General features: G+C 34.2%; 5 protein-coding genes and 1 long non-coding RNA gene across 12 annotated transcripts in view; 2 read left to right on the forward strand and 4 right to left on the reverse strand.

Moving 5' to 3' along the window:
• Positions 1 to 111: 111 nt before the first annotated feature.
• LOC122570513 (nicotinamide riboside kinase 1) lies at positions 112 to 1,175 on the reverse strand. Its single transcript, XM_043732915.1, has one exon. It carries the CDS (start codon positions 1,165 to 1,167, stop codon positions 577 to 579), a length of 591 nt encoding a protein of 196 aa, XP_043588850.1. The 5' UTR covers positions 1,168 to 1,175; the 3' UTR covers positions 112 to 576.
• An 89-nt stretch (positions 1,176 to 1,264) lies between these two features.
• On the reverse strand, positions 1,265 to 1,664 carry LOC122570515 (dolichol-phosphate mannose synthase subunit 2). Its single transcript, XM_043732917.1, has one exon. The coding sequence runs from the start codon at positions 1,657 to 1,659 to the stop codon at positions 1,399 to 1,401; it is 261 nt and encodes an 86-aa protein (XP_043588852.1). The 5' UTR covers positions 1,660 to 1,664; the 3' UTR covers positions 1,265 to 1,398.
• A 33-nt stretch (positions 1,665 to 1,697) lies between these two features.
• On the reverse strand, positions 1,698 to 2,636 carry LOC122570514 (active regulator of SIRT1-like). The gene is made up of 4 exons (XM_043732916.1): positions 2,435 to 2,636; positions 2,263 to 2,352; positions 2,043 to 2,191; positions 1,698 to 1,975 (listed from the first exon to the last, which is right to left on the reverse strand). Exons 1-4 carry the CDS (start codon positions 2,496 to 2,498, stop codon positions 1,853 to 1,855), a joined length of 426 nt encoding a protein of 141 aa, XP_043588851.1. The 5' UTR covers positions 2,499 to 2,636; the 3' UTR covers positions 1,698 to 1,852.
• Positions 2,637 to 2,824: 188 nt separating this feature from the next.
• Positions 2,825 to 6,961, forward strand: LOC122570511 (vam6/Vps39-like protein). The gene is made up of 11 exons (XM_043732912.1): positions 2,825 to 3,357; positions 3,567 to 3,740; positions 3,805 to 4,060; positions 4,136 to 4,368; positions 4,456 to 4,700; positions 4,779 to 5,207; positions 5,283 to 5,600; positions 5,659 to 6,085; positions 6,153 to 6,260; positions 6,369 to 6,693; positions 6,773 to 6,961. Exons 1-11 carry the CDS (start codon positions 3,288 to 3,290, stop codon positions 6,834 to 6,836), a joined length of 2,649 nt encoding a protein of 882 aa, XP_043588847.1. The 5' UTR covers positions 2,825 to 3,287; the 3' UTR covers positions 6,837 to 6,961.
• A 1,249-nt stretch (positions 6,962 to 8,210) lies between these two features.
• Positions 8,211 to 27,022, forward strand: part of LOC122570509 (spectrin beta chain) — a 38,661-nt gene continuing 19,849 nt past the window's right edge. For 6 of the 7 annotated variants that reach the window (XM_043732901.1, XM_043732906.1, XM_043732909.1 and 3 more), the window contains exon 1: positions 8,211 to 8,406. In XM_043732901.1, coding sequence (XP_043588836.1) covers positions 8,226 to 8,406 — 181 coding nt within the window. In that variant the 5' untranslated portion in view covers positions 8,211 to 8,225. The remainder of the gene's footprint in view (positions 8,407 to 27,022) is intronic. The other variant, XM_043732902.1, reaches the window with a different exon arrangement.
• On the reverse strand, positions 10,603 to 26,406 carry LOC122570517. The gene is made up of 4 exons (XR_006317826.1): positions 26,122 to 26,406; positions 18,308 to 18,557; positions 12,661 to 18,206; positions 10,603 to 12,522 (listed from the first exon to the last, which is right to left on the reverse strand). It is a non-coding gene; the product is annotated as an uncharacterized LOC122570517 (long non-coding RNA).

A 27,022-nucleotide genomic window follows, 5' to 3' on the forward strand; every position in this document is an offset into this window, starting at 1 on the left:
GTAGTTACAATATTGTGATACATAGCTACAAAATTATCACATTCTCAACATAAACTACATTTGATTCATGTATGGGCATTTTCATGGGAATTCATAAAAAAACTTCATCAGTACTGATAATGCAACAATGACTCATGTACATACATTTCTCACAAAAAGGAAAGTGATGAAATACAAGTGTACTTATCATTTAAAAAAAAAAAATATCGCTCAATGCACAACAGTGCCAGGTAAGTACACTATGCTTTTCAGCCCAGTAAAAATCAGTTGTCAATATATATAGGGAATTTAATATACAAGATAAACATGTATTATTGCGATTATTTTATTTCAAATTTTAAAAAAATATTTGGGATAAATGATCTAGATTATTATGGAAAATATTTCAGAATATTAATTATATTTTGTGCTAAACATTCTGGAATGTACAGATGTTTCTTTTTGAAACTAATGTTTGTAATATCACCATCTTTTTGTTACATGATAGCTAAGTATCCACAACCAGTTTATGGTGTATATTTATTTTTTATAGTTTTAAGCGCTTCTCTTTTTACATATAATAATATGATTAAGACTTTATGATAATAATTTTTTTATTTCCGTAAAAACCAGTTGAAATATTTCTTCTTTACTTTCCAATCCATCAATGAATGTTATTGTCTTACAAAAATCATTGTCCTTCATTAATTCGTCTCTATGCTTTAAATATTCTGGCCAAACAATTTTTTCGAAATAGCCAGGAACATCTGGTGGATCGTATACTCTTCCTTTCCTTCTTTCCCAACATTCTTCTTTTGTTAATGTTATGAAATATTTACGATCACATAAATCTGAAATAACCTTGCATTTGAAAAGTAAAAACCCATCTAATATTAATATATTTTTATTAACTGTTTCGGAAGAACTATTTTCTGTAGATGACGATTTGATCAATTGTAAAACATCCGAACGCATTTTGTTCATATCCATACTGGTTATTACTTCCCAGTTTAAATGATTAAGTTCATCAATTTTTACATGACGTGGATCATTTTTCGGTAAGAAATAGTTGTCTTGGTATATCACTACTGAATTTTTTAACTCATTATGAAGTCGATTAGTTAAAGAAGTCTTTCCACTGCATGTTGCGCCCGAAATACCAAGCACAAACCATTTCTTTGAAGACATTTCAAGTTTTCTCTAGTAATAATAATTTTACTTAAAATCTAGAATAGGTTAACTCATACTAGCCACGTACTAGGAACATACATATGAACAATGGCGGTCTAGTTACATAAGTTACATTAACTTTATTACTTAATCAATAATAAAATACACACAAGTGTGTCAGTGTTTCTCGACACAATTTAGTTAGCAATATACAATATTTTCATTTACATAAACCTTTTTATGTATATGTTACGAATCATGAAGTTTACTTGATTTATTACTCGAAAAATATGGTTTAACGTGATAAATAGTAAACAATACTAATCCACCAATGAAGCATAAGCCAGACACTGCAGGAATTATTAATGCAATATTGTGAGAACCAAAAAACGATCGTATTCTATTATCATCGATGAATGGTAAACCAATAATCCATATAGTGTAATAGAGAAATAAAGAGGAAGTTAAAATTAATATCACTTTACCCGTTTTACGATCGCTATTAAACATTTTACGTTTAACAATTTACAGTAGATTAAACATTTATCATATAAACATGCAAAAAATAATATTGCTTTACAGACGAAATACAATTAAATGTCTTTATATATTGGTGGCTACCATAATACCATGTATACTAAGTAAAGTTCATTAATTGAAATTCGTTTACCTAATATATAATTTAAGAAATATAAAATTATCATTACTGATCCACGTATTCTTTTTCAAATTTCTTAAAATCTTCTTCAGTAAATGCAGTGGCTTCAGGTTCCTTAGGTTTCTTTTCCTTTGGAATATATCTCTTTCTCAGAGCTCTGCTTAATAACTGATATAAAATTTTTTGATTAATAAAATTTATTTCATGAGTAATTAAAAAATTTATAGAACTATACCTTATTTGTTGTATTTGGATCAATACGATTAGTGCTAAGCAATAAAAGCCTCTGTACATTTTCATCTGTAGGATCTACTTTTGCAGCTAATTTTTTTTTAGTTTCGTAAACAGTTACTTTGCTTGATCGACCAAGGATTGTTCCGAGATCTTAAAAAATATTTACTTTTCATTAGCTGATAAACGATAGATTAATCTTTTGTTTCGAAGATTATAAATACCTGTTTTATCGTTTTTAGAAAATATCCTGTGTTTTGGAGGGATCAGATCCAGCGAACCTTTATATTTTACGTGTTTTCTTTTCTTTTTTTCTATAAAATAAATATTTTGTGTAATATTAAATATGTATTTATAACCTATACAAATTAAAATGCTGAATAATAGAATATATACCTTGCTTTACACTTTTTTCGTAACCCAACAATTCAAGTCCTTTTCGTACAAGCGAATTTGACATTTTTATAAAATTTTTAATCAATCTTTTTTATGTATCATATGAAAATACCAAGTGTGAAATATCATTGTATACATACAGTTACAATTTACAATAGGATCGAAAGAAATGAACTATAAGCATGCCATCTCTACAGAAAATATATTTGATAAGTGTATAAAATGCAGAACTTTTTATTTCATCGTTTTGTGTTATTAATTAATATTATTAACACAATTTTATTATATATTTAAACATATAATTTGGAATTTTTTTGTTATTTGTTCATTATAAATTGATGTAATTTATGAATCTTTTGACAATAAACCGTGGATTCAAAAAGCTAAAGATCTTTTTCGAATTAAAATCGTAACACATTTGTATTAAATTTTAAAAAACATTGATCGTATAGATAAATAATAAATGATGATTATAAAATAAAAATTTATTTTATACAACTTAAAATAATGCAAAATGTTTATTGCAACAGGTTGTAAATGCATCTATTGTAATAGATAAAATAAATGATATAATACTAATGTTCTATAACTTGCTAATGCTTTATTCCTTTCAAACTGCTATTACTATAGTTTCTGTATTTAGTTGCACCTATACATAGAATTTTACTATCTGCGTCGTGTATCAAAGGATTTGTACTATATTAAGTCTGATCATAGTCTGAGTTAGTTGTCAAACATATTCGAATGTCAGCTGTACATATGTAATCGATTACTAATGCTAAAAAATTGATTTTCTAATTTCTGGGTTTGTAAAGAAATTAGCAATAAAAAAGTTTACTTTTTAAACGTCAAAATGCACGACGCTTACGAAGAAACGTTAATATTAAATATTTCTGTTCAAATAGAATCTATGGCTGCGTACGGTAGGAACCATATAACCTTAAAACTAAAAGTTTCTAACCCTAAATGTATAATTTTATGTGGATATATTTAGCATTTTTTGGATATAAAATTATTTTTTATTGCATCTTTGTAAAATGTACTTTTTGTTACTTATTTTTAATATATATTTAATTATAATTTTTTTTCATATTTATATGCAAGTGTAGTGAATAATAACAAACTGTTTCAGATGACAATTTACTGATTGGAACAAGAGAGGGTCATCTTCTTATGTATAATGTACCATCTGTATTAGATGACAATCACAAATTAGAATTGTTACGTCATAGTAAAAACTTCAATAAAAAGCGTATCACTCAGATAGATGTTGTACCAGAATATAACTTGCTTATAATTTTAACAGGTACTTTTATTTTGATTTTTTGAATCAAAAATGGTATATCTAATTTATTGTATTTTTTTTGTAGATAATATAGTATGTATTCATGATTTGAACTCTCCAAACTTTCAACAACTTTATCAATTACAAAAGACTCGTGGTGCCACATTATTTGCTTTAGATATAAAACCAAATCAAATTGTAAATGGTGAAAATCAAACAGTTGTGCACTTATGTGTTGCTGTGAAACGTAAGCTACAATTATATAATTCAAGAGGAAAAAAATTTGAGACATTTAATGGTTTTGAATTAACTGTGCCAGATATTCCACGTGAATTATGTTGGTATGTGTTCTATGTTAAATGCAAAATAATTTATGTATCCTGATAGGATAACAAAATATCTTAATTCTATCAAAGGTGTGGTGAAACATTAATTTTGGGTTTTCGTGGATTATCATACGCAACGTTGAATTTAAATGGAAAAACCAAAGAATTATTTCCAACTGGAAAATCTCCTGAACCAAGTGTTACAAAATTGTCTGATAATTCCTTTGTACTAGGAAAAGACTCTCAATCATTTGTTATGGATACCAGAGGAGAACTGATTCAACATAATCCAGTAAAATGGTCAGATACACCAAGTGCATTAGGTATAAAATATATATAATTGTGATAAAAACATTTATGTAATTCTTTCTTGAATTGTGTATAATAATATAAAAATTGAATTATTTTAGCTTGGGATGATCCTTATTTACTTGGAATTGTTCATGACAGATTAGAAGTATATACTATAGAGGGTTGTCTGCATATTCAAACAATAAAAGATCTAAACAAAGCTAGGCTTATATACAGATGCAAACAAGGGAAAGTTTTTGTAGCATCAATTAGTCATGTTTGGTGTGTGAGAGCAGTTGATGTAACACATCAAATTAGAACATTACTAGAACAAACTCAGTTTCAGTTAGCAATAAAATTAACTGTATGTTAATAGTAGCTTTAATTATTTGCTTTATTCTAATTCAATGAAATATTAAAATAAAGTTTTTCGTTATTTTAGAGCTTATCCGATATAACAGAAGAAGAAAAACATAAACAAATATATAAAATTCAAACACTGTATGCCCATCATCTGTTTCGTAACAAAAGATTTCAAGAAGCAATGGATCAGTTCTTAAAAATAGGAACAGATCCTTATGAAGTGATAATGTTATTTCCTGATTTAGTTACACCATCTAGCAGTAATCCTGAAGTCAGTGATCCAACTTTGCCTAAGCTCCAAGACCATGATTTAGAAAAAGGTCTGCGTGCATTAATAATTTTTCTTACTGAAGTTAGATATAAGTTAATGGGTGGTAATGTAAAATCCAAGGATAAGGATAACAATGAGGAAAAATCTGTAGTGAATGGAAAAAAGAATATGACAGCAGTAGCTACAGAACAATTATTAAAGATTATAGACACAACTCTGTTAAAATGTTATCTACAGGTAATTTAGAATTTCTAGCTCATAATAAGTAGTGTCTAATGTCAGTTAATTTGTGTTTATGAAATGTTTTTACAGACTACTGACGCATTGGTAGCACCATTGCTCAGATTAAATCATTGTCATTTAGCAGAAGCTGAAAAAACTTTGTTAATGCATCAAAAATATCCTGAACTTATTATATTATATCAGACCAAGGGACAACATAGAAAAGCATTGGAGCTTCTGGAAAAGCATGCAAAAGAGAATGATTCTAGTCTAAAGGGCACTGCAAGAACGATACAATATTTGCAACAACTTGGTAAAGATCATATGGATTTAATTTTGAAGTTTGCTGGTTGGGTTTTGAATGAAGATCCAGAACAAGGACTTCGAATTTTCATGGAAGATATGCAGGTAATGCATATCATATAATGCTTTACAATTCTTTTGTAAATTATATTTATAATTCCAGCAAGTTGAACTATTACCAAGACCAAAGGTATTGGACTATCTTCTATGTCATCACAAAGATTTAGTGATAACATATTTAGAATATGTAGTACATGTTTGGGAAGATACTAATCCCTTGTTCCATAATGTTTTAATACATCAATACAAAGAAAAATGTTTAGCGTGTATGAGTGAAAATGCTACACCAGCCGAAAAACAAACAGCCCAACATATAAGACAAAAATTGCAACAGTTTTTAGAAAAATCTACGCATTATACTCCTGAAACGATATTAGTACATTTTCCATTTGATAATTTGTTCGAGGAGCGTGCAATTATTCTTGGAAGACTTGGACGTCATCAGCAAGCTATTTCAATATATATTAGTCTTCTTAATGATATAGCAAAAGCAACTGAGTATTGTTATAACGTATATACTAGATATCAAAGTATGTGTTAACTGAAGCATTAAAACTGTCTATTTACAAAAACGTGCAATTACTTTTTTATTTCTAGATCAAGAAATTGTAGATAAACAAAAACAATCCGATGGAGCTGATGAAGTCTATGTAATGCTTATTCAACAATTGTTGAAACCCGACGATAAAGGAGTTTTAATCACAGGTAAAATTTCGACGTGTGCAATATTATGTCCATTTTAAGATAACAGTTAATAGTTAATATAATAATATATATAATATTATATTAAATATTATAAGAAACACATTATAGGATGTATCCCAGAAATGCAAAGAACAGCAGAGCCCGATTTGGAAATGGCACTTGAGCTGCTTGAGAAGCATGCATCAAAGATAAATCCACTAAAGGCATTAGAGCTTTTGCCTGATACAGTTCCTATAGGTAGAATTAAGTACTTTTTAGAAGTCAGTTTGCAGGAAAAGTTAAACACTGCAAGAAGGATACAAGTATTAAAAGGATTACTTTACGCTGAACTCTTGCAAGTACAAGAGCAGCGTATGCATTATGAATCACAGAGCGTTCTTATGACGGAATTCAATATATGTCCAGTGTGTAAAAAGAGATTCGGCAATCAGAGGTCGGTATTTAAATACTATATAGAATAATATTGACTGTGATTGTCGTGCAAAGAAATTACTATATCAATTATTTTTCAGTGCGTTTGCGAGGTATCCGAATGGCGATATTGTACATTATTCGTGTCAAGATCGTAAGGCATAAGCTATATCTAGTTAAAAAATGTATTTATATTAATTATTAAGTGATGTAAAATGTACATTGTGATGTCCTTCTGCTTATGATGTGTATATAAATGTATACATTTTCCATTTATCTTTCTATTTATATTTGCTGTGATCTGCTTTTAAATTTATTTTTTATTGTAATACCATTTTATATTTTTATCTTTAAGAAGATATTTCAAAAAATTAATTTAATTACATTATATATACATACATGTTATTTTTAAGACATAATTATAAACAATTAAAGAAATATTATTTTTCAACTCTTTAATTTCAAACGTTTGAAAAATATCAAATAAAGATGTTCCAATAATTAATTTTGGATTAGGGAATGATGAAACGTAACGAAAGAACGAATGCGATTATTTATACTGTATATGTAAGTTTTACTCTTTTATTTAGAACTTTCTTCTATATTTCATATTTCTTGAATATTCAAAGTAAATTTTCTCTCTTAATTGAATGGTTGTCATATAAATTTTCGTAATAATGTGTAACGTAGAGGATGGGGCGTGCCCGGTCCAGAATATGGGTAAACGGGACTAGTGATGTCATAAGCTATCTTGTATTCCTACGCCGGCTGTTACAAGGCAGGTACGGTACCGATACAAGTGCACTTGTAAACGTTTTAATCATATAAATTTGTGTAATAAAAGGTCAAATGTACTTACTTTCTTAGTTACTCTCACGATAAAATCATATTATAGATATTAAGCAAAAAATTGCTATTCATACATTTTTAAACGATATAAATATATAATGAAGTAACTACATTAATAAAACTTAATAGGAATATTTTCTTATTTTGCAAATTACTGACGCATAATTTTATAAAGACTCTATAATTATAAAAAGTAAATTTGTTTCAAAAACAATTATTTAATAAGTATTCTATTGGTTATAAAATGTATGTTATCCAAAAACAATACATAAGAAGAAGACAATGCACAAGGAAAACGATTATTTATTTATTCCATAACTAAATGATCAATACACTTATATTAATAAAAAAAAAAAAAAAATGTACATCTTTAGCATTTTTGAAAATGATTTACAATATTCATTCCGATGTAACATTGTTAGATAATTAAACGAATGTTTCAAAAATCATTCCAATTGTTCCTAGAACTACCAGAATAATTCAAATGAATAATTCGTAATTTTTCATAAAAATTCTACAGATTTAAAATGGTACACTTTGGGGGGATTTTCTATGATTTGTTATGAAGTACATGGATAATTTTATTTTTCCGTTACATTGTACCTTTCATTTTCATTTCTTTATCATTAAAAATATCATCCTACGAAAATTATACATCGGTTTGCTGCAGACATTCATAATGTTACGCGTGCTTCTTATTGGTGGATGAGAACTGGGACTAGCTACGCTGGCGTAGGTCGACGCCGTATGCGCTCAGTCAGTTGCGCGCCGGTCGAGTGTGTGGATGGATTTGTGTGGATCGTTATCGGTGGTTTTTGGTGTACATCGGCAGGTTTTTATGCGAGTACTGGGATAAAACGTTGTCGCAGGGTATCCTCACGAGAAGGTATGTACACCATTTCCTCTGGTTTCAGTTCGAAAACACGAAAGCGATCAAGTTTTACGATCGGCTGTCTCGTGACGGCTCGGACTTTACAGATAAAAATGGCGTGTGCCGCCTTAGCTTCCCCGATTTCTCTTTACTTTTGAATCGTTACACACCATTTCGTTACACGTATCTTTTGACAGCGCTCGAACGACACTCATATTCCAATGGTACGTGAGATCGTTTGTCATTTATCGTAATCGCTTCACTTTTTACAATTTCTTCGGTCAAGTGCTGCATTGATTCTAGTAATAACGAACCTGTGCCCACTGTGCTATTAAATAAGCTATTTCGTTTCACCTCCCAGATGTAAGAGCATTCGTAATCTTCTTACTTTTATGTATAGCTCTAAAACTGTATGCAATTAAGATACAAAACTTTTATCGAAGAAATGAAAATGAAAGATACATAATGTAAGAAGAAGTAAGATTATCTATGTATCTTATAACAAATCATAGAAAATCCCTTAAAAATGCATCATTATTAATCTAAATTTCTATAAAAAATGATGGGTTGGTCATTTGAATTATTATGGTAGTTCAAGGAACAATTCGCTTGATTGTACGACGAATATTTCTGCTAATACCATGAATACCCGTTATTTCTTTTGAAGTAAGATCATTGTGCTTTCGGGTTCGCATTTATAGCGTCTTTAATTTCCGCTACACGGTGTCCCCTGAATGGTTTTGTTCACCTGTCAAGACGCCCTATCTGTCGGTGACCTAATTTTGCTCTCCACTGAAAATCTGTCAAGCATTGTACCATCGTTCGCCGGAATATCAGACTACTTGTTTGCCGTATATAAAATCGAACGCCGTTTTCATCGCTGACCTAAAAAATATACGCGCGGTGTTTTGAAAATAAGTAACGCGAGATATTCAAGATTTTAAAGATACACGTTCGAATGAATTTTACGCTCTGTAGTTCTTATGGTTCGTCGTTGTATTCTACGTTGAAAAATAATTCCTTGGAAAAGTTAACCGAAGATAATCTAATCATTTAGAAGTGCGTATTCGGGGCTGTTTTATCTTGATAACACAGTAAAATGGACATTTGACGATGATTGTGTTTATACTTCGTTTCAAAATAACTTTTAGAAAATGTCATGCGTGCGAAAAGTGTGTGGACGTATAAAATTCAAAAATATCCATAACTGTGATATAGATACCGGTGAATAATTTTTATTTATATTTACCCGGAACTCGTAGCAACATTAATAAAAATGACCCAATCACGCGGCATAGTTATTTAATTGGTGACTGTGTTATAAATTGCCAGTTCGTTCGGTATAAATGATTTCGTCATGATACCGAATTCGGTGCTGAGTCATTGTCAAAAACCTTCCAATCGTTCGTAAAATATTATAATAAATTTTTACACGGCAAAATATTAGAACAAGAAATTATTATATCGATCCTAACCGCATATATCTATACATATCTGTTTTTATGTTTATGACATTTGAGACTGGCATAGTCGATACATATCTCGAATCGAATATCTCGAAACTTTTAACCTCCAGTTAAAACGTTTTCACAATTATAAATGACGAGGTAACATGTACAAAAGATTATATATTACATAAAATATTAGTAACGTGGAAATAATGGTAATAATTGTTTGATAAATCTAATTTTTGATTTAGTAATAGCTGTTGGTTCTCTGTAGTGTTGTGTTTACAGTTACGTCACCGTTGCCGGGCTTGGGCGTGTGCGCGTCTTCGGCATAAATTAATAAATTAGTGTCGTGCCGATCGCTTCTTCCGGATTACGTTTTCGGCGACATCTGCCTGTTTCATTCAAACCGGAACAATGCTCGAGCGTTAAAACGTTACGTTGCGCAAATGATATATAACCGCACGGAGATAGATACTTATCTTATTATTATAAATAAATTTATACAGAATTCGATACTTTTTGTTGACAGAATTTTGTGAAATAAATCCTTAAGTGATCATACATACTATACACCACTTATGGTTATTTTCTTATGAATCAGTCTAACGACTAAATATATTAGAAATTTTTATAAATATATTAAAAATATTGTACATATTATATATATAATATTATATTATTATAGTATAGTATAGTGTATATATATAGTATTCTCTTGTTTCCGGTATTTGCTACAGTTCCCGTACTTGGTAACGTGATCCGGTAATTGTTTGAAGCAGTGTAAACATTTTTTGCCGGTGGTTCTTAGAAAATTTTTACCTTGCATCAAAGGTGGTCTCTTGACAAAGTCGTTGGTAATCATTGTAGTCGTTGATAATAGCTCAGCCATGTTTTCATTCATTCAATGCCCTATAGAATTTAGGGAATCTTTTTGGAAAGTGGAAAAGGTCCTAGGGTGTAAAGGCTGCGTTGTGATCATTGGTATTTACTCATGAAATAGTCGTTAGTTTCAATGGATGTCTCTTAAATGCGATGGTTCAAAAGCGAACATTGATGCATTTTCAAAGAAGTTGTATGTAAATTATGTTAATGCATGATGTCATCAGTCGATATAGTATATATGTAATTGTGAATATGGTTATTTATGATCAACACTAGGACACTCTTGCACAATTGAATTGATATTATTAGTGAAATTTTACAAGTTATAAATTACTAATGTTAACAACATTAATATCCGAATATAAAGTATATACTTGTTAAGACTAGATAGATCTAGTTTAAGCACCGGGTTAATTGTCGAATATAAATTCTATTAATAAACGATGCAAATTTAATGCTACTTCTTCGGAAAATTTCATTTCTGTTAAATTCAGTTAGGCCAAATTTATACTGCTTCGCTGTAGACGAACAGTGTGAATTCGTTTTTATCGTCAATTTAAATATAAATACTATTTTTAGATACTTAGATAAACATATTTGCAGATACTATAGGCATGTTACATTGTCGTGTTCCTGGAGGACAGATTACATTGCTTCCTTCTAAAAATACCCAAGGGACGTTTTCAACTTTTCTGCCCTGATTGGCGTATCCATACGTTTATCATGCGCCATAGGGAAACGATATTGCGGCGTAACATTTAATAAGTGCGGGAGCACATACATATACATGTACTAAGGACATTGCACCGCGCTCATCAATTTTCCAGCTTCCTTTCAGCGTGTACCTTCCTATAGACGTATTACCTAATTCCTTGTATAATTACGATCATATCGTTATTTAACGATGAATCGAAACTGAATTTTTAGATTCGCGAAACTGTCACATTTTCTGAGATATCGAGACTCAGAATGGAAACTCAGAATGCTTATTTTTTTCTTTTTTCTCCCGCGGAGAAATTTTGTCAGGAACTAAAATCTTAAGAAATTTTTGTCAGAAAATCGAATTGTTTTTGAAGGCAAAGTGCAACGTAATTAAATTTTTATGTTTTACTGCTTCGCAATAGAAATTGCGAAATTATATACGCGAACTCCATTTGATTATTATTAATAAAAGTAACATAAAATAAAATAAATTCCTAAGTTTCGAGGAGTTTCCAGTGTTTCGTCTCTAACTTTTATCTGATTAATTATCTAGCTTCATTTGTAGTTAAGATTTTAAGATCGTTTCGCTGTTATGCAATTCGTATTTTCTCACGCAGGAAAATAACTGTACACGAGGAGACGGAGATAGTTCATGAATGGAATATTCCAAATTCCCGAGTTTCTTGTGCCATTTACTGGCACAGAGTGGATATTTACATTACATATATGTATTATATTATGTTATGTATAGGTCAGTAGGAAATCATATAGCGCGCAAAAAGTATAAAATATTTTGTAATCCTTTGTTTCATGTATTATTCATCGACGTTAAAGCATACTTATTATCTTGAGGTGATTCTTAAATTACACGGTTCGTTTCTTCGAATACGTTTCGTAGAAAGCTCGTAAAACAGCAATGGGCACGAAATTTATTTAAATTCGATAACATCTGTAATATCCGAGCAACAGGATTGCATCGTTGATTTTTTCTTCTTCCCTTTTTAAAATGCCGTAAATTCACTCTTTTTATGCTTAGCGTATTCAGTTGATTTACATTTTCATTGTGTATTGTAATAGAATGTTGAAATTTTCTTGACTGTAATAGTAAATAGAATTAATTTTTTCGAAAAAGTAAAGCCGCATAACGTAATCGTTTTTTTAAACGCATGATGTTGGTTCGTAGATCGTAAATTGGCACAGAATCTCTAATTAAATAATTCTAGAAATTAATTACCTTTTTCTTCTCCATTTACGTAGTTACATATTCGTAGTTTTTTTCGTTGTATCTTGAATTAATCTTCTTATCTTTTACTTTTATCTCTTTATTTATTTTTTCACTATTTCCTAAATTGCTATTTTTATTATTTAACGTATGTTCATTTATCTTTCTATAATATCTTTGTATGGAGCTTATGATAAACATTATTGTAATATCTTGGCAAAAATAATTGTATAACATAGATCGTAAATTATGTAATATTATAGACAAATATTAACTGGATCTTTAACGCAATTGTGTGCTCGATAACGTGCCCACTCTCTTATTGTTCTTGTTTTTCTTTATCTAAAGAAACTAGTTCTCGAGATGTGTGGCCGATCCAGCTAATTTGAAGTTTTTATCGCTAATTAACCAATGTTCAATTTCTTAATTGAAACGGGTGTAAAACGACGGGAAAGTTCTTGTAACTGGAAACATTGTTTTCTGGCACGACGATTGGCAAAAGATATTTCTATTTTTTCCTCCCGAATTGCGCGCCGTTATCAACAATAGCTACATATCATCGAACCTACGATATTTTCTCTATTTCGTTGTCCTCTCGATTCGTCGCATCGTTCTAGCGATGAATCACGGCCAGTGTATTTATAAGCGGGAGGATTTTTCATTTTGCAGGGACAGAATTAAACGAAGACGTCGATCTATTTCGAAAGTTGTTCTTCGTTTGATTAGCTACTCTTTTATCGACCAATTTCGCCGCTAAACTATTTATAGTCTCGTTTGAACGGATCTAGCGTCTTGACACGAGAGAAAACAAAGTTAGGAAATGAGCATCAGACAGACGCACTTTCATATTATTCGTCTAAATCATTTACAATTCGAAAGAATCTTCTCTCGCAATCCATCCTCGCTGTTTTATTTCTTAAATTAAAATATTTCCAAGTTATACGTCAACCGATCATCGATCTAACGACAATATTATTTAAATATTTCCTACTCAACGAAACTTCTCTAATCTATTGCACGTATGATCCTAATTAAAAAGTTATTTCTAAGCTATCCGATATAAACGCATTCGACGTTCTCTCTAGTTTCTCAAGTTTCTCGAGCTCGATGAATTTCGCTTTCTAGCGTTTGCTAGCCGAAAGCGATCACCTTGAGTCCGACGTGTAAATTTTCGGCCGCAGCTTTAAGTGGTAAACGATGCGTTGTAGCACGGCGTTCAAGTAAATGACGGAGGTAACCAAGTCGGCCGACAGCGGATTAACTTAAATGCGGACGTGACGTAGTTTCGTCCACAGCGGTGGACTACTAGTCATGCTCTATGCACCAGCTTCCATAGCCTTAATCGAGGCATTTTTTCGGCCTTCGTGCACCGTTCGATTTATTTTCTCATCCGCCGAAAATACGTGGTCGGCCACGAGTAAGGGAACGACGAGCTGTTAAATTAATTTTAGAATAAATAATTTTTGACAAGAACAACTCGAAAATTTCAGCACGTCTAAGAATATAATAGTGGTAGTTAAGGGTACCGACTAGCTGAAGCGTTTTTGTAAATAGCGCATTATAGAGCGAAGATGTTTATTTTTACTATGAGATCGTTTGCACGGAACAGTCGGTATAACTGTATTTATTGATCTCTCGAGCTTGCTTGTACGCAGACGGCCGCGAGGATCGAATCTGCTTTTCTGAATCCCTACAAGTTGCAGGTTTTTGACCTTTCGATGCTGCACGCCGAGTCATCCTCGATAAATAGGAAAGCACGCCAGCTGCCAAGGAATTTCAGATCCGAGCGCGACGATAATCGGGCCCACCGGAAGATACCATGCGCATGGACACTTTGTATCAGGCTCGTCGTCTGATGCACTCGAATCGTTAAACGCAACTCGAAGATCCGATGTGAAATTGCTGGGGTGAAATTGTTAGGGACAAGGTAAAATGTTTGATACACGAGTTGAAATAAATAGATGCTGGCACGAGTATTCGAACACTTTGAGTTATATGGGAGGCAACAAAGACTCTTGTCTAATAATTTTGCAAGCATGGGAGTTGAAGAAACATCCGTACACGAAAGTTATTTGATCCTCGTACCGAATAATGTTTATTGAAGTAATTTTTATTCTGTACAGTCACGACAATGTACAAGGCAACAGTTTTTACTTATTAATTCATTTCCAGAGAAGAAATATCTTTGAATATTTACTTGCATTAATGATTTGATAGAATCTAGGACGAATTAATTAACACGACCTTTCTCGGTATTCGATTCACCCAGTTTAGGTATCGGAGTTCCGCATCGCTGAAAATAGTTTCACTGATCCAATATTGGATTCTGTGGCACGCAATTCGGTAGCCAAAAAAGGAACGAAAACAGACCACGGCTGTGAATATTTCCACCATTTTCCCATTTTCACCATATCGAACTTTCAAGCTTAAAGATTGGATAAATCGAAGCATAGATGCGTTTAATACACGTATGCTCGTACATTTAAATATACGCAAACCAGAGACCTCCAATTTTTACGAATATTAACTCTACACGTTGAAATATCTCGTGGTCGAGTAAGGACAGTTACTACGATATAATGAAGTTGCGAATTGCAGTGTTAAGCGATGCTGTCATACCCAGGGCTATTATAGCGCTCTATTCTTTTCGAAACGAGTCGAACATGACAAAAGTTGCGGTCCGTCTTTTCTCAGGGCCCTCGAATATCAATGTATTTCACTCTTACTTTAATCTCAACCGAGCGAAGAGTAGTTTTAATATTTTGAGAAAATCAGAGCGAAAACGAAATCGTTACCACTGCGATTAATCCTGAAATTTAGGAAATTGCCTCGACATTTCCCTTGAATTTAAGAAATTATTCGACGATAGGAAAATACGATTTGATCAAAGATAATTCGAACAACATAGCGAAGCTAATCTTTTTTTGCTCAAACACTGGGTATCGATTTTACAACCTTACTATATTACGGAGGCTACTATACTTGGTCTACTCTGTATTCGACTCATCGCATCGTCTAGTCTCGCTCTTAACCTCATTAACCAATGGACCCCTCTTCCGAGTCGAATAAAGTCGCATTGTTGACGGCCTCCGCTGCAGCCGGGGACAGTGGAAATCAGGTCGCCCCCCAGCCACCTCGATTTTCATCGTTCATTGTCCCTCTGTATTCGTTATACCTCAGTTATCCCACTTACTGAGTAATCGCGTGGCAAATAATCCAGAAGCACAGAGATTAATTTCACGGAGGTCGTTGCTCGAAAAACTTTAATGCCAAAGCGCTTGATTAACGTCTGTCTTACATACTTTGATAATTATCAATGTTTCATTCACTTTACCGGTTTCGATTATTATTATACATGTTGTCGGCGATGCGATTCTGAACAACTTGTTTATATACATATGACCGTCACTCTACTTTAGTTCCCGAGATATTCGCGATAAACCATCGCTACCGCCACAGTGAGTTCTATGCGTAATATAAAATATAGAATTGCGTATATAATTATACGTACGGCCGTGACAGCGTGTGCGCTAATATTAGCGGCCGGATACAATAATATCTAACCCGTACCTAATCTTTATCTTTTGTTTGTAGTTTATGTAGGTTTGGGTTAAATGTCGTTTTACCAGACGGCGGCCAACTAATACGAGGGCAAACGCTGTCACGAACACGTAATTATACAGGCAGAGTTCACTGTAGTGGTATCGGCAGTTTTGTCTATATCTGGGAAACTATGGCCGAGCGGCGGTTCTACGTATGGGAAAGAGTTGTTCGAAATATCGATTTCTACAGGGTGTTAAAAAATCATCGAAATCGGTGGGATGCGCAAGATACCGATAATTAGCCGTACCGTCGTCGATTTTCTCTACTTTTCGTTTTCTGGAGTTTACCAATTTGGCAAGTAAACGGCTAGAATAAAAGCAACTGTAGCTGCCCGGTGTGAACGCTTCGTCTTCAACCAAATATTATATACTTTTTGATGTACCGCAGAATTTTATGTATGTAATTAGTTCGTACGCGTCATGAAATGGGAAAGGTTGAAAGTCGCCGAGATATCTTGTTATTGCCTTTGAACCGGCTAAAGGAAGTGGTATTATTTCGAGCTTAGTTGACGCGGTTCAAAATAATAACGAAGTCCTTTACGTACCGTAGTAGTATATGCCGGGTAGTACCTCTCTGGGATAGTTGTACGCAGGTACAAGCAGGATATACGTACTAAATGTACCGCGTGGTTATGTAAAAAATGGTCGATCAAAGTCTCTTACTATTTCTCATTTCATCTCGTACTTTCCAATTATGTTACAGCTATTCTCGTTTGACATTTAAGTATTGCCGAACTTTCATCTACAGAGTGACCATCAATCACACTCTTGAGCTAATCAACTGATCGATTTGAATCGATTAGAATCGTAGATGTGTTGCAAATACGACTTAGAAGCTAGTGCCTCTGTCAATGTCTATACGGTCTTTGTAATCGAGCTTTCTTTTTTCTACTTAGGAAGATCAGAAACATTACCGTCATCGATAAACTTGCGGGAAAGTGTCAAATTGTAATTAATTCTTGAATATATCAGAGCGGGTTGCTCTTCGTTGCAATTTTGGATGATCCTTGTCGCATTCTATGATTTTGAAAGATACTTGCGCTGGTAATTTTTGTTATTCTATTCTGGTCTGCTCGAGGTGGGACTCGTTAAAGGAGATTTTTGTGTCGGTAACAATGCACCGTATTCGCTTGCGTCGCAGTTAAAGAGACTAAAGAGGAAGAATTAATTAAAACTTCATTCCATTTCTCATTCTCGTGACGCTACTAATTCGTAGTTATACGAGAGCGTTATTAAAATAAAAGATAAGAGAATACTTGCATTTGGTTAATTAATACGTGAAAGCCATAGCAAATACGATGATTTTATACAGTCACACACGCTACAGTGGTTCCAGCGTGTAACTCTACAACCGCAGTCTTTCGGTATTCTTCCGCCCAATTATATTTTTCTAACGTTGAAAAATATCTGTAGCGTAGACGTGAAAATACGAAAAAGATCTTATTCGTACTCATGATGTCTCGTTTTGGTTTCACGTGAAACGTCTTAGCACTCAGCACGAATTCTTCTTAATGTGAAAATATAGAAATTGAGTAATCAAATTTCGCGATAGGCTTGAGAATGTTACAAACGGTTATTCACGATGAAACACCCGGTATATAATATATATCGTAAACATTGGCGCCACGGTGACTCCGCTGGAAAATCAATAGCCTGGCTGTGTTCGTGGCGAGTGGTAAGTTCATCTTACCTTCAGCGTTGCGGCGTTTCGGTCTATATCGTGCTCTTTTGTGCACGATATCGAATGGTGTACCCAGGCAGGTACGCACCTGGTGGATGTGCCTCGAGTGTGTATTTATTATTACGGACAGAGAACCGATTATAAACTCGGCAAATATTACGAAACGAATAATACGCTGTTAAGTGGGATACGTTTACGAGGTTCAAAACGAATCGACCTTTTTCTTCCATCTAATTACTCGATCTGATGTAGTACGAAACGGGAATATATATTTTCTTCAATAAAAAGATATTTATTACATATAAGTAGTTTTTCTTTATTTTAAGTAAATTCTTGAAAACGATCTTTTATTTTTTACTACGACAAAGGTACGTACCTTTAATCCTTTCGTGACTAACGAGACAATTACGTTCCAAGGTAACTTCTAGAAATACCGCTGAGTTATTACGTATAATATTTCTGACATTACTGAGAACTTTTGAAACGTGTTTCGTTATGAATGAGATTTCTCTACGTCTCATCCTGTGTTTCTCTTCGTCCGAAAGATCTTTGTTTCAACTAATAATATTTATGTCAACATACCGCTTATTTGCTCTTAGTCTTAGCCTTCTTTTCTTAACATCTTCCTGTCGAAACAGAAAAATTGCCTCAGCAGTGTTATTTAAAATGCAAGCAAAATAATTGAGTCGATGTCTTATACGCGTCAGTAGCGTCGAATGTACTATTTCTTTTAGCTTAATTTTTTCTAAATCTGAACTAAGTCCGCGCGATTATATCATTACGTTACTCATTAAAGATTTCAGAGTAATATAAGAAGTAAGAGAAATACGAATGTTTCTAATCGTAAAAATTATAGCGGAGACTATTGTTATTTATACGATCGTCTCGTGTCTCAGTCTCGTGTCGCGGAATGCGGCCGCTTCAGAGTTAAAAAAAGAGAAGTAGACTCCTTCGCGAAATTGTTAAAGTGTCTGAAGGAGCCTCCTTTTGTTCGATCGGCTGACAACTGTGTTACGACCGCTATATTATAATCATCCACTTCCTCTAGGAAACGAATTTACAAGCGGTCGCGAGAGAGAGAGAGAGAGAGAGAGAGGTTGCGAGAGAGACCGGACAGAAGGTCGTGGAGCTTTTTCTTTCGAGTCAAGGTGAAGGTGAAAACTCGGTGCTGATGAGATTGCTCAGAAAAAGACAAAGAAGAGAATTGCCGGTGGTTGTTTACATCGAGGAAGCTCAACAAGGAGTTCCGTATATTTGAGATTATCGAATATTTCAAAGTCAGACGAAAGTGTACCACGGATCGTCATATCTCTCTCGTAAGCAAATATTTTAACGGTACACAGGTACGATTGGAATGAAAACGAAGACGAAGGACGTCACTGAACGGAAGGGCATAGCAGATTTTTGAAGCTATATTTTTGTCAGAGAAGCGTTGAGTTGCGAATAAATGCGTATAAAGGGAGCGTATATAAGTATGCAAATTGTAGGATTTTAGAGGTTGACGGTGGAAACGGAAGCCTCGCGCTCTCACGTCGAAGGACAAAGAGCTTGTTATCTTGCGGTACCGTTTCTTTCAGTCATGTTTCCACGACTAGTCGTAACTAGGACGGTCCTAGTTTCCTTGATTGTAGTTGGACTTTACCTACTCCCTTTTTTTTATAACTAGTTGGTCGCCTTGTTTGATCGATTACGTTAGTTCATGTTAAATACGCTATTATGTAATATTATTTCAATCCTTTGGCCGATCGATTAAAATTTAAAAGGTCGTCTGAAAAGCGTCTATTTAATTTCTTCTATGCGAATAACGAAGAAACAATTCGTTAGACATCTCGACAATTCCAATTTTTCTCACGACGACGAAATTTTCAACTTTTAACTTCCCTTGCTTCGATTATCTATGAACTTTTTTTCGTAAATTTGTCGGACAATTAATCTTAGAGTAAAATAAGCAAGAGAAAAAGATGACGATGCGAAGACGCAGTAAATCGACGTGTATAAGTAAGAGAGATGAGAAGTAGAAGAATGTTTCTTCCGTTGGAAGTATTGATTTATCAAGAAGTCAACCTACCGCGGGTTTCTTATAACGAAAGAACATACGTGTCGAGTAATTTTATAATTTCTTTTTAAATAACGCGTAAAATAATTCTCTTAGCGTAAAACAATTTATTTACGTAAATAGATATAACTAGGAGTAATATGGTGGTATTAATAATACACGTGAATAATAAATAAGAAAATGTTAACAAGTAACAAAAAAAAAAAAAAAAAAAAAAAAAAAAAAAAAAAAAAAAAAAAAATAAAAAAGATGAAAAAAGGAAAGTTTAAGAGCAGAATTTACAAGCGAAGATCATAACACTTCTCAATATAATCGCATTTCTTTTCCTCGCTCTTTTATCATTCTCATGTTTCTTTTTATAACGTGAACGGTTACGCGAACTACGGTTTGAGCCTATGATTATCACAAGCTTCCTACGTAATAGGTGTAATCATTTAACATTTGTGTATGCAAGAATTTTTTTTCCAAATCACCTTGCAAGCAACGGTATTGCAGCTATTAATTTTCCATGACATCCTGTGTCACTTAGAAGTTACTTGTTCCATCATCTGCGTATATATTTGACTACTTGAAACATCATGACAAGTGGGATAGATTACAGAGAGCTAGGAATTAGATGCGAAGAGTTAATGAACGTTACAAGCGATCAAACTCGAATAAAAAGTATGGAATTCTTCCCGGTACTGAAGTTCTTCCACGAGTCAATCCTACACTAGAGCGAGTAAAATTAACCTTCCTCGATGATCGTGTCATTCACTTTTGTGATTCACTTCACCCCGCCCACTGTTAGCCGTCGAGGCAGAGAGCTAATCTTTATACCCTTGCACCGTTGGTTTGCTTCTCCTCTGCTTTCTGGCAACGTTCATTAAAGTATACCGGTGCTCGCATAATTGCTCTTAATTTACCGTAAGTGTCTGTCAGACACTAAAAGAATTTCATTCATCATTCTCGCTTTACTTTGTTCTGCTCCTCCGGTCTTCGGTCCATTCAAACGATCGGTAAATTGGGTCGACGAGCAATGTCGATTCTTTTCGTCGGATTGCTCGTGTAAAGTATATCGGGTGACTTGAAAATACTATATCGAACATTTTGTAAGTATCGAGCGAATGGAGAGTCCGAATATTTTCGTTAAGTTTAGCGAAGATGTATGTATTTTCGTGTCGAAAAATTCTTTTGACAGGGTCGACGTAGGATTTTTATTCTTTCGTTCAAACCGATTCGGAAAAGTGTATGGAAAATGTCGTAAACCAGATAGACAGAGAAGCTTGATTTCTTTTGCTAAATTACAGTGGAACGGTTTGTATAATTGGAATTCGTAAAATAGAGGAGCTCATCAATTTCCTCTGCTACTTATGATTTTTCGCATAATAGGAGCTCACGTTTAGACAAGTGAACTCGATCAGCAAAAGTTCAGTTAATGGGGCATCGACTAAAATTTCGTTCCATTAAACGGTGTTCTGCTATAGTCACGGGAAATGAGATTTTGTGTTTTACTACGATAAACTACGTGTCATTGGGGAACGGCGATCTTCCTGTACGGATTCATTTGTCGATATCCTCGCGGAGAAGATCGATCAGTCTATTTAAAAAATCGCCCTGGCATTTACGAAGTGACTCAGTATTTGACGTTCGGTGATAATGGAGCTCAAGGTTTCTTTCAACGTTCAAAGAAATAGCGATTTATGCGTTTCCGATCGAAGCAGCGAAAGTAGCAGTATAACGTTTATACATATATTGGAAAGCGTTGATCTAAATATTTCAGAGGAAACGCGATAACTTTTATCCTATGATCTGACTAGCTGGATGCGTTACGTGTCTAGTAAGTGTTCTTTAAATGGCATTGCTTGGATGATTCATTCATTCCATGTTCGAATTACTTTTCTGACATAATCGTGCGGTTAGCGAAGCACAAGGAACATAGCTTAGAACAATTTTATTTAAAAAAAGAAGTATAATAGATCAGCGTCAAATAAGTACAATTTTTTTAGACATCGACGAAACATTAATTTAGATATGTCCGAACATTTTCGCCTTTGTTATATTTTTCAAAATAATTATCATCTTTCCCTTGCGCTCGATCTAAACTAAATATAATATAATTAAATGTTTGTGTCACTGTTAATTCCTTTCAAAGGATAATCGTACATTTCGGAGAATATTGGATAGCAAAAAGAAAAAAAGGAAAAAAGAATGCTATGAAAATCGCAAGATAAAATAAAATTATCTTCCAATCGTGTGAATAATTTGAATTTTTGAGAGAAATTTTAAATTATCGATGCGAATTTAAAGGATTCGTGTACGCAACTCTCGTCGCTAGAACCACGTACGAAAGTGCGATACCGGGGAAGGGTAGATTCGAGAGGAACAATCGCGTATCAAAGTTCAAAAAGACGAAGCCGAGATCACGATTAGACGAGCATAGTTCACGTAGGCGGATGAAATTCGAAAGTACGGATATATCCTGAGGCATCCGTGACCCCGTTCAGTCCTACTCTTACAAATCAAAGGTTAAGCAACGCGTGCGGGAACAGAACTAGGCAATTTTTCTTCTTTCTGGCTAACTCACGTGTCTGGTAATCCTCTAGTATCCTACTCGAAACAGAATTTTTCTTCGTTAACACTTTGACTGTCACGTTGGTCATACATGACCGGCCACGATTTCTCCTGTGACGCCACGGTGGTCATCGGTGACCGGAGCGCTTCAACTTCTTACAATTGCAAAAATTGAATGAAAATTGACAGTCAGGGCATTTTGAATATAACCGGTAAATAGAAGATACTTTGAAATAAAAATTGCCCCATTGAACGATTAAACATTTTTATTAGAACATCGATAAAAAAAAAAGAGAACAAATCTTGCATCTAACGGTGCACTGTGTTTGCGTCCATATCTTTGAGGGGTAATCTACTAATATTATTATAAACACAGCTTAAAAAATAATCGTAAATGCTGCTTTATAATCATATAATTGATGTTAGAAGTGTGAACATACCTTGCTATTGTATATAAAATGAGCAAATACCGTTAACTAATATCTTCTACACGTTTCAACAACATATTCTGCACGTTTTGCTTACGACGAAATAACGAATGCGAGTGGTTTGTTGAAATAAACAAAGCCTTGTTATAATATGTCGCTATCAACAGTTACCAAGGCGCCACGGTGGTCACCCGTGACCACCAATAAGATAAACGGTCCATTGGGGAAGAATGTTGTCTTACATCATCAATTTATTATTATTTTTCCATTATATGCTTTGAATAATAAAAATACTCCCGTAGCGTCCTAAGCGAAACGTGTGATTTCGGTGTGGCAATCCATGTGGTCTTAAGGCGTTCTCTCACTTGGCTGAAACTCCGTTCCGCGCTCAGCAACGAAATGTCACCGTGAAAGAACGACGCCCGTATCCATTTACCGTGGTTTTCCTTGAGTTTTTGCACGGCTACCCGCGCGAATACGTCGTAAGGTCGTGATGTATTAGTCGTCATGTACTTGCTGGAATCGAAGGAGCTTTGAAGGGCGTGGATCAAGAGCACGAGCCCTGTGGATCACGCGAATTCAACTTAGTACGAAATTTAGTATCCGGTGTATCCTGCGGATGGAATCGAAGCTGGACAATCGTACGAAAACGCGGAATTGCGTTCGAACAACAATTTTTATGGACGTATCGTGTACGCGATATGCGGCAACTTGATAAATTTTCATAAAAGAAGCGACGAGGGAATAACGATTTCCGAGGATGACTGCGAAATTGGAATATCTTATGGAGAAATAGATCGAGATTAGAGACGCTCAACGAGGTGTAGGTGTTCCGTGGACGAGTCGATAAAGTTGGAATAAATGCTAGAGAGGAGAAATGTTATAGGAAGAGAGGTTCGACTCTGGAACGAAGAAACGATGATTTTGGAGGATCGTATTTTCACGTGATTCTTGAAGTATCGACACTTTAGTTGGAAATATTCGATTATCTGATTATTTCGACAAGTACATTCTAATTGTAGTTTTAGACGATAACAACTTTCTTTCTCTTACGATAAATTTTCTTACGATAACGATTACCATGAAAATTACGAAATGCAGTTAAGCTACTCTTAACAAGAATATTATGAAAGGTACATCTAAATTCTTCGCCTATTCTGCATTCTTTTAATCCATTTAAAAATAATCCCTAGAAAATTCGAATAAATCCAATTATTCCACACCTACAGCTCCACCATCACGCAGCTACGTATCGTCCTCAACTACATACTTGGAGCGTGCAACTCGTTTCGTGCAACATTCTGTGCACAACTTAGCGTAATTATCCTCTCTTCTTTTCATCGCTACTCGTATGCAAGTACGATTCTCCTTACAAAGAGCCAGAGGAATCTGAATTTCTAAAGAGACGCCGCGTTTTCTACTTGGCGTTATAGATACGTACAGCGCATTGAGCACGTGTGTACTATTTCCAGAGTACGTTTCACGCAATCTCCGCCGAGATAACAATCGCGAAGCAATCTTATTTGCACGGGTTTGTCTCTTACGTTGTTCCGCGCGTAATCTTGGTCAAATTCAGTTATAGTCGCTGGAAATCGATCAAAGTATCTGGATATTTTACGAACGTATATCGTACTGTAATTAAAACACCTTTGAAATTAGCGGAGGCGAACGAAAGTGCAACTTTTCGATGCCACGAACGCGTGACTAATTCTAGATGTGTACGGAATAATATACCGTAGAAGTTATTCCTGGAACGGCAAATAAAGATTCTGCAGCAGCGTAACCGTGCATATTTTTCAGTGAGAAACGGTGAACCTATTAATTGCGGATAAACGCTTGCAGATATTGTTGATAAGGATAAAGATAAGCTGGAATCGTGTAAAAGACGAATTGCTATCGTTTAACATATATTAAGAATGAAACAGTGAAACGATATACGCGAGGTTTATGTAGTGTGCAGTGATTCACGTAGGATTTCCAACGCTCCTAGTAATTTTTTATGTACATGTTATATATTATTATTGTTATTATGTATGTGTTAAACATTTTGAAACAGCACTCTCTTGCAAATAAAGTTTTTCGTATCAAAAGTTCACAGGAATCGTCCTCTTTATTTTTCACTTTTTATCTGTGTAACTTCTTTTCGAACAACGATACTTATCGTTAGATAAGAAAGTAATCTATTCGCAAAAGTTAATTATAAAAATGTAAAATTCAACGAGACTGCACGGTAATTGGATGTTCGACGTTCGCCGATTCTGATCGAAACGGTAAAGCACGCGTTTGAGACGCGAGTCCTTTTACAGAGCAACGTCAATCCGAGAATGAATAAAACATAATTGCGCGCATGATTTCATCCTGTCGATCGAGCAAACAAACTTTTATAGCGTATCGTTGATTGAAATTACATAATCGAGGCTTTGGAGCGCTGCAAGCGAAGCGCGATGATAAGAATTCCGTCGACTGTTTGTGCAATTTTCCTCAAATTCTTTCAGTTTGCCGAGGCGTTCTTTATTCTGTCTCTTGGTCGACGGATATAGCCGTTGGAATTGAAATTGCGCTCTTAAAACTACAGAAATACGTACACACTGTCTTATCTGTTAGTTTTATTTTAAGGCTGACGACGATACGTCGCGAGATAATTTTTCGAAAAAGAAAAAACTACTAGGTTGTTACAATCTCCTGCAGCGATTCTATGCAGTCGCAAGAAGAGTAGAGAAACGAGGTATTTTTGTTCTCGACAAGCAGCGCAATGTTTATCAGATACGCTACGCCACGTTATTAGACCGAAAAGTTATTTTTGGTCGTTACATCATATAAAATAAGACTTTTTATACTACCGGTATAACTGGTCAACAGTTTGTAGACATTTAAAGAGAAAATATAATACGAAAAAACGTGTAATCAATCGTCTTTTCACTACGTGTACGATTCTTCGTATAAAATTGAAAGAAAAATGCAACGCCGACTGACGTATCATTATCACGAAAACTCGAGGAACTAGGCATTTATCAGATACGTCGAGTTATTAGACTGAAAAATTATATTGGATCGTTACATCAGAGACTTTGTACGATGATTGCAGAGAACGGGTTTATCGCGATCAAATGGAAGGAAAGCAATGTACGATCGTATATTGTCAAGTGCACGTACCGCTTATTTCCAGACGTGTACCGTGAACAACTCGTTGCTTTACGTCCTGAGATCGTGTGGGAGTCGCTCGCCGTGCGATTACATCACGCGAATGATGTCACACGTGCGAAATATGCACCAATGGCGTACGAACCCGGCCACAGACGAATGAATAAACCGCTCGTCCCGTTCTTCGTATCCGCGAATTCGTTCCTTCCTGATACCGTAATCCGCAATTGAAACAAATTGTCGTTGGCTAGGTTGTTGATGGCAACTCATCGTTACGTTGACCAAATATGCTAATTACGTATGTACGTATATACGCAGAGTTATTTTAGGTGCAAGTTCTCAGATGGTCTTTTGCGTAGAAAAGTAGAAAAATTATTGGACAAGTTTCGTATCAAGTATTTTTTCTGAACGATTCTAACGAATTGAATTTAGCTCGTTTAATAATCAATCGCGATGACCAAACATCATTAATGTTGTCACCAGTGCAACCAAACGTCGCTGATACATAATGTACGATTTATAGACGTACGTGCATGTACAGTGGCTACAAAAAGTATTTGAACGTTATTTTCGAATGAAGCATCCTGTTATAAGGTTTTATATATTTTTTTTTCTTTTCATAGCATCAAATCTTTATAGCCGTGTGAAATTTTAATATACTTGGACCTGTGTAATCAATTAGTACGTAAATGATATAACAAATACGATATTGTAGAGTTGTCGTAATTACTTTTTATTTAATAGTTTTATTTAATGATAAAACATTTAATTACCACGTTTGTTTGATCTCATCGATTTCTAAAATTAAACAGAAAAAAAAAGAAAGAAGAAAATGCGAGAAAATTTTGTTCGAATATGAAAATTCCTTACGTATAAAGATCGATCCTGATGGTTGATCGTAACGTGATGGTAT

This window comes from Bombus pyrosoma, linkage group LG9, assembly GCF_014825855.1.
Source record: "Bombus pyrosoma isolate SC7728 linkage group LG9, ASM1482585v1, whole genome shotgun sequence".
Lineage (NCBI taxonomy): Eukaryota > Metazoa > Arthropoda > Insecta > Hymenoptera > Apidae > Bombus > Bombus pyrosoma.

Bases quoted from the DNA above. Each gene is read 5' to 3' on its own strand.
- LOC122570515 (XM_043732917.1), bottom strand. From the start codon at position 1,659: ATGTTTAATAGCGATCGTAAAACGGGTAAAGTGATATTAATTTTAACT.
- LOC122570513 (XM_043732915.1), bottom strand. From the start codon at position 1,167: ATGTCTTCAAAGAAATGGTTTGTGCTTGGTATTTCGGGCGCAACATGC.
- LOC122570511 (XM_043732912.1), top strand. From the start codon at position 3,288: ATGCACGACGCTTACGAAGAAACGTTAATATTAAATATTTCTGTTCAA. The intron at 3,358-3,566 runs GTAGGAACCATA...AAACTGTTTCAG, and splicing joins AGAATCTATGGCTGCGTACG to ATGACAATTTACTGATTGGA. The intron at 6,086-6,152 runs GTATGTGTTAAC...TTTTATTTCTAG, and splicing joins CGTATATACTAGATATCAAA to ATCAAGAAATTGTAGATAAA.
- LOC122570514 (XM_043732916.1), bottom strand. From the start codon at position 2,498: ATGTCAAATTCGCTTGTACGAAAAGGACTTGAATTGTTGGGTTACGAA. The intron at 2,192-2,262 runs GTATTTATAATC...ATATTTTTTAAG, and splicing joins TTCTAAAAACGATAAAACAG to ATCTCGGAACAATCCTTGGT. The intron at 1,976-2,042 runs GTATAGTTCTAT...ATTTTATATCAG, and splicing joins ATCCAAATACAACAAATAAG to TTATTAAGCAGAGCTCTGAG.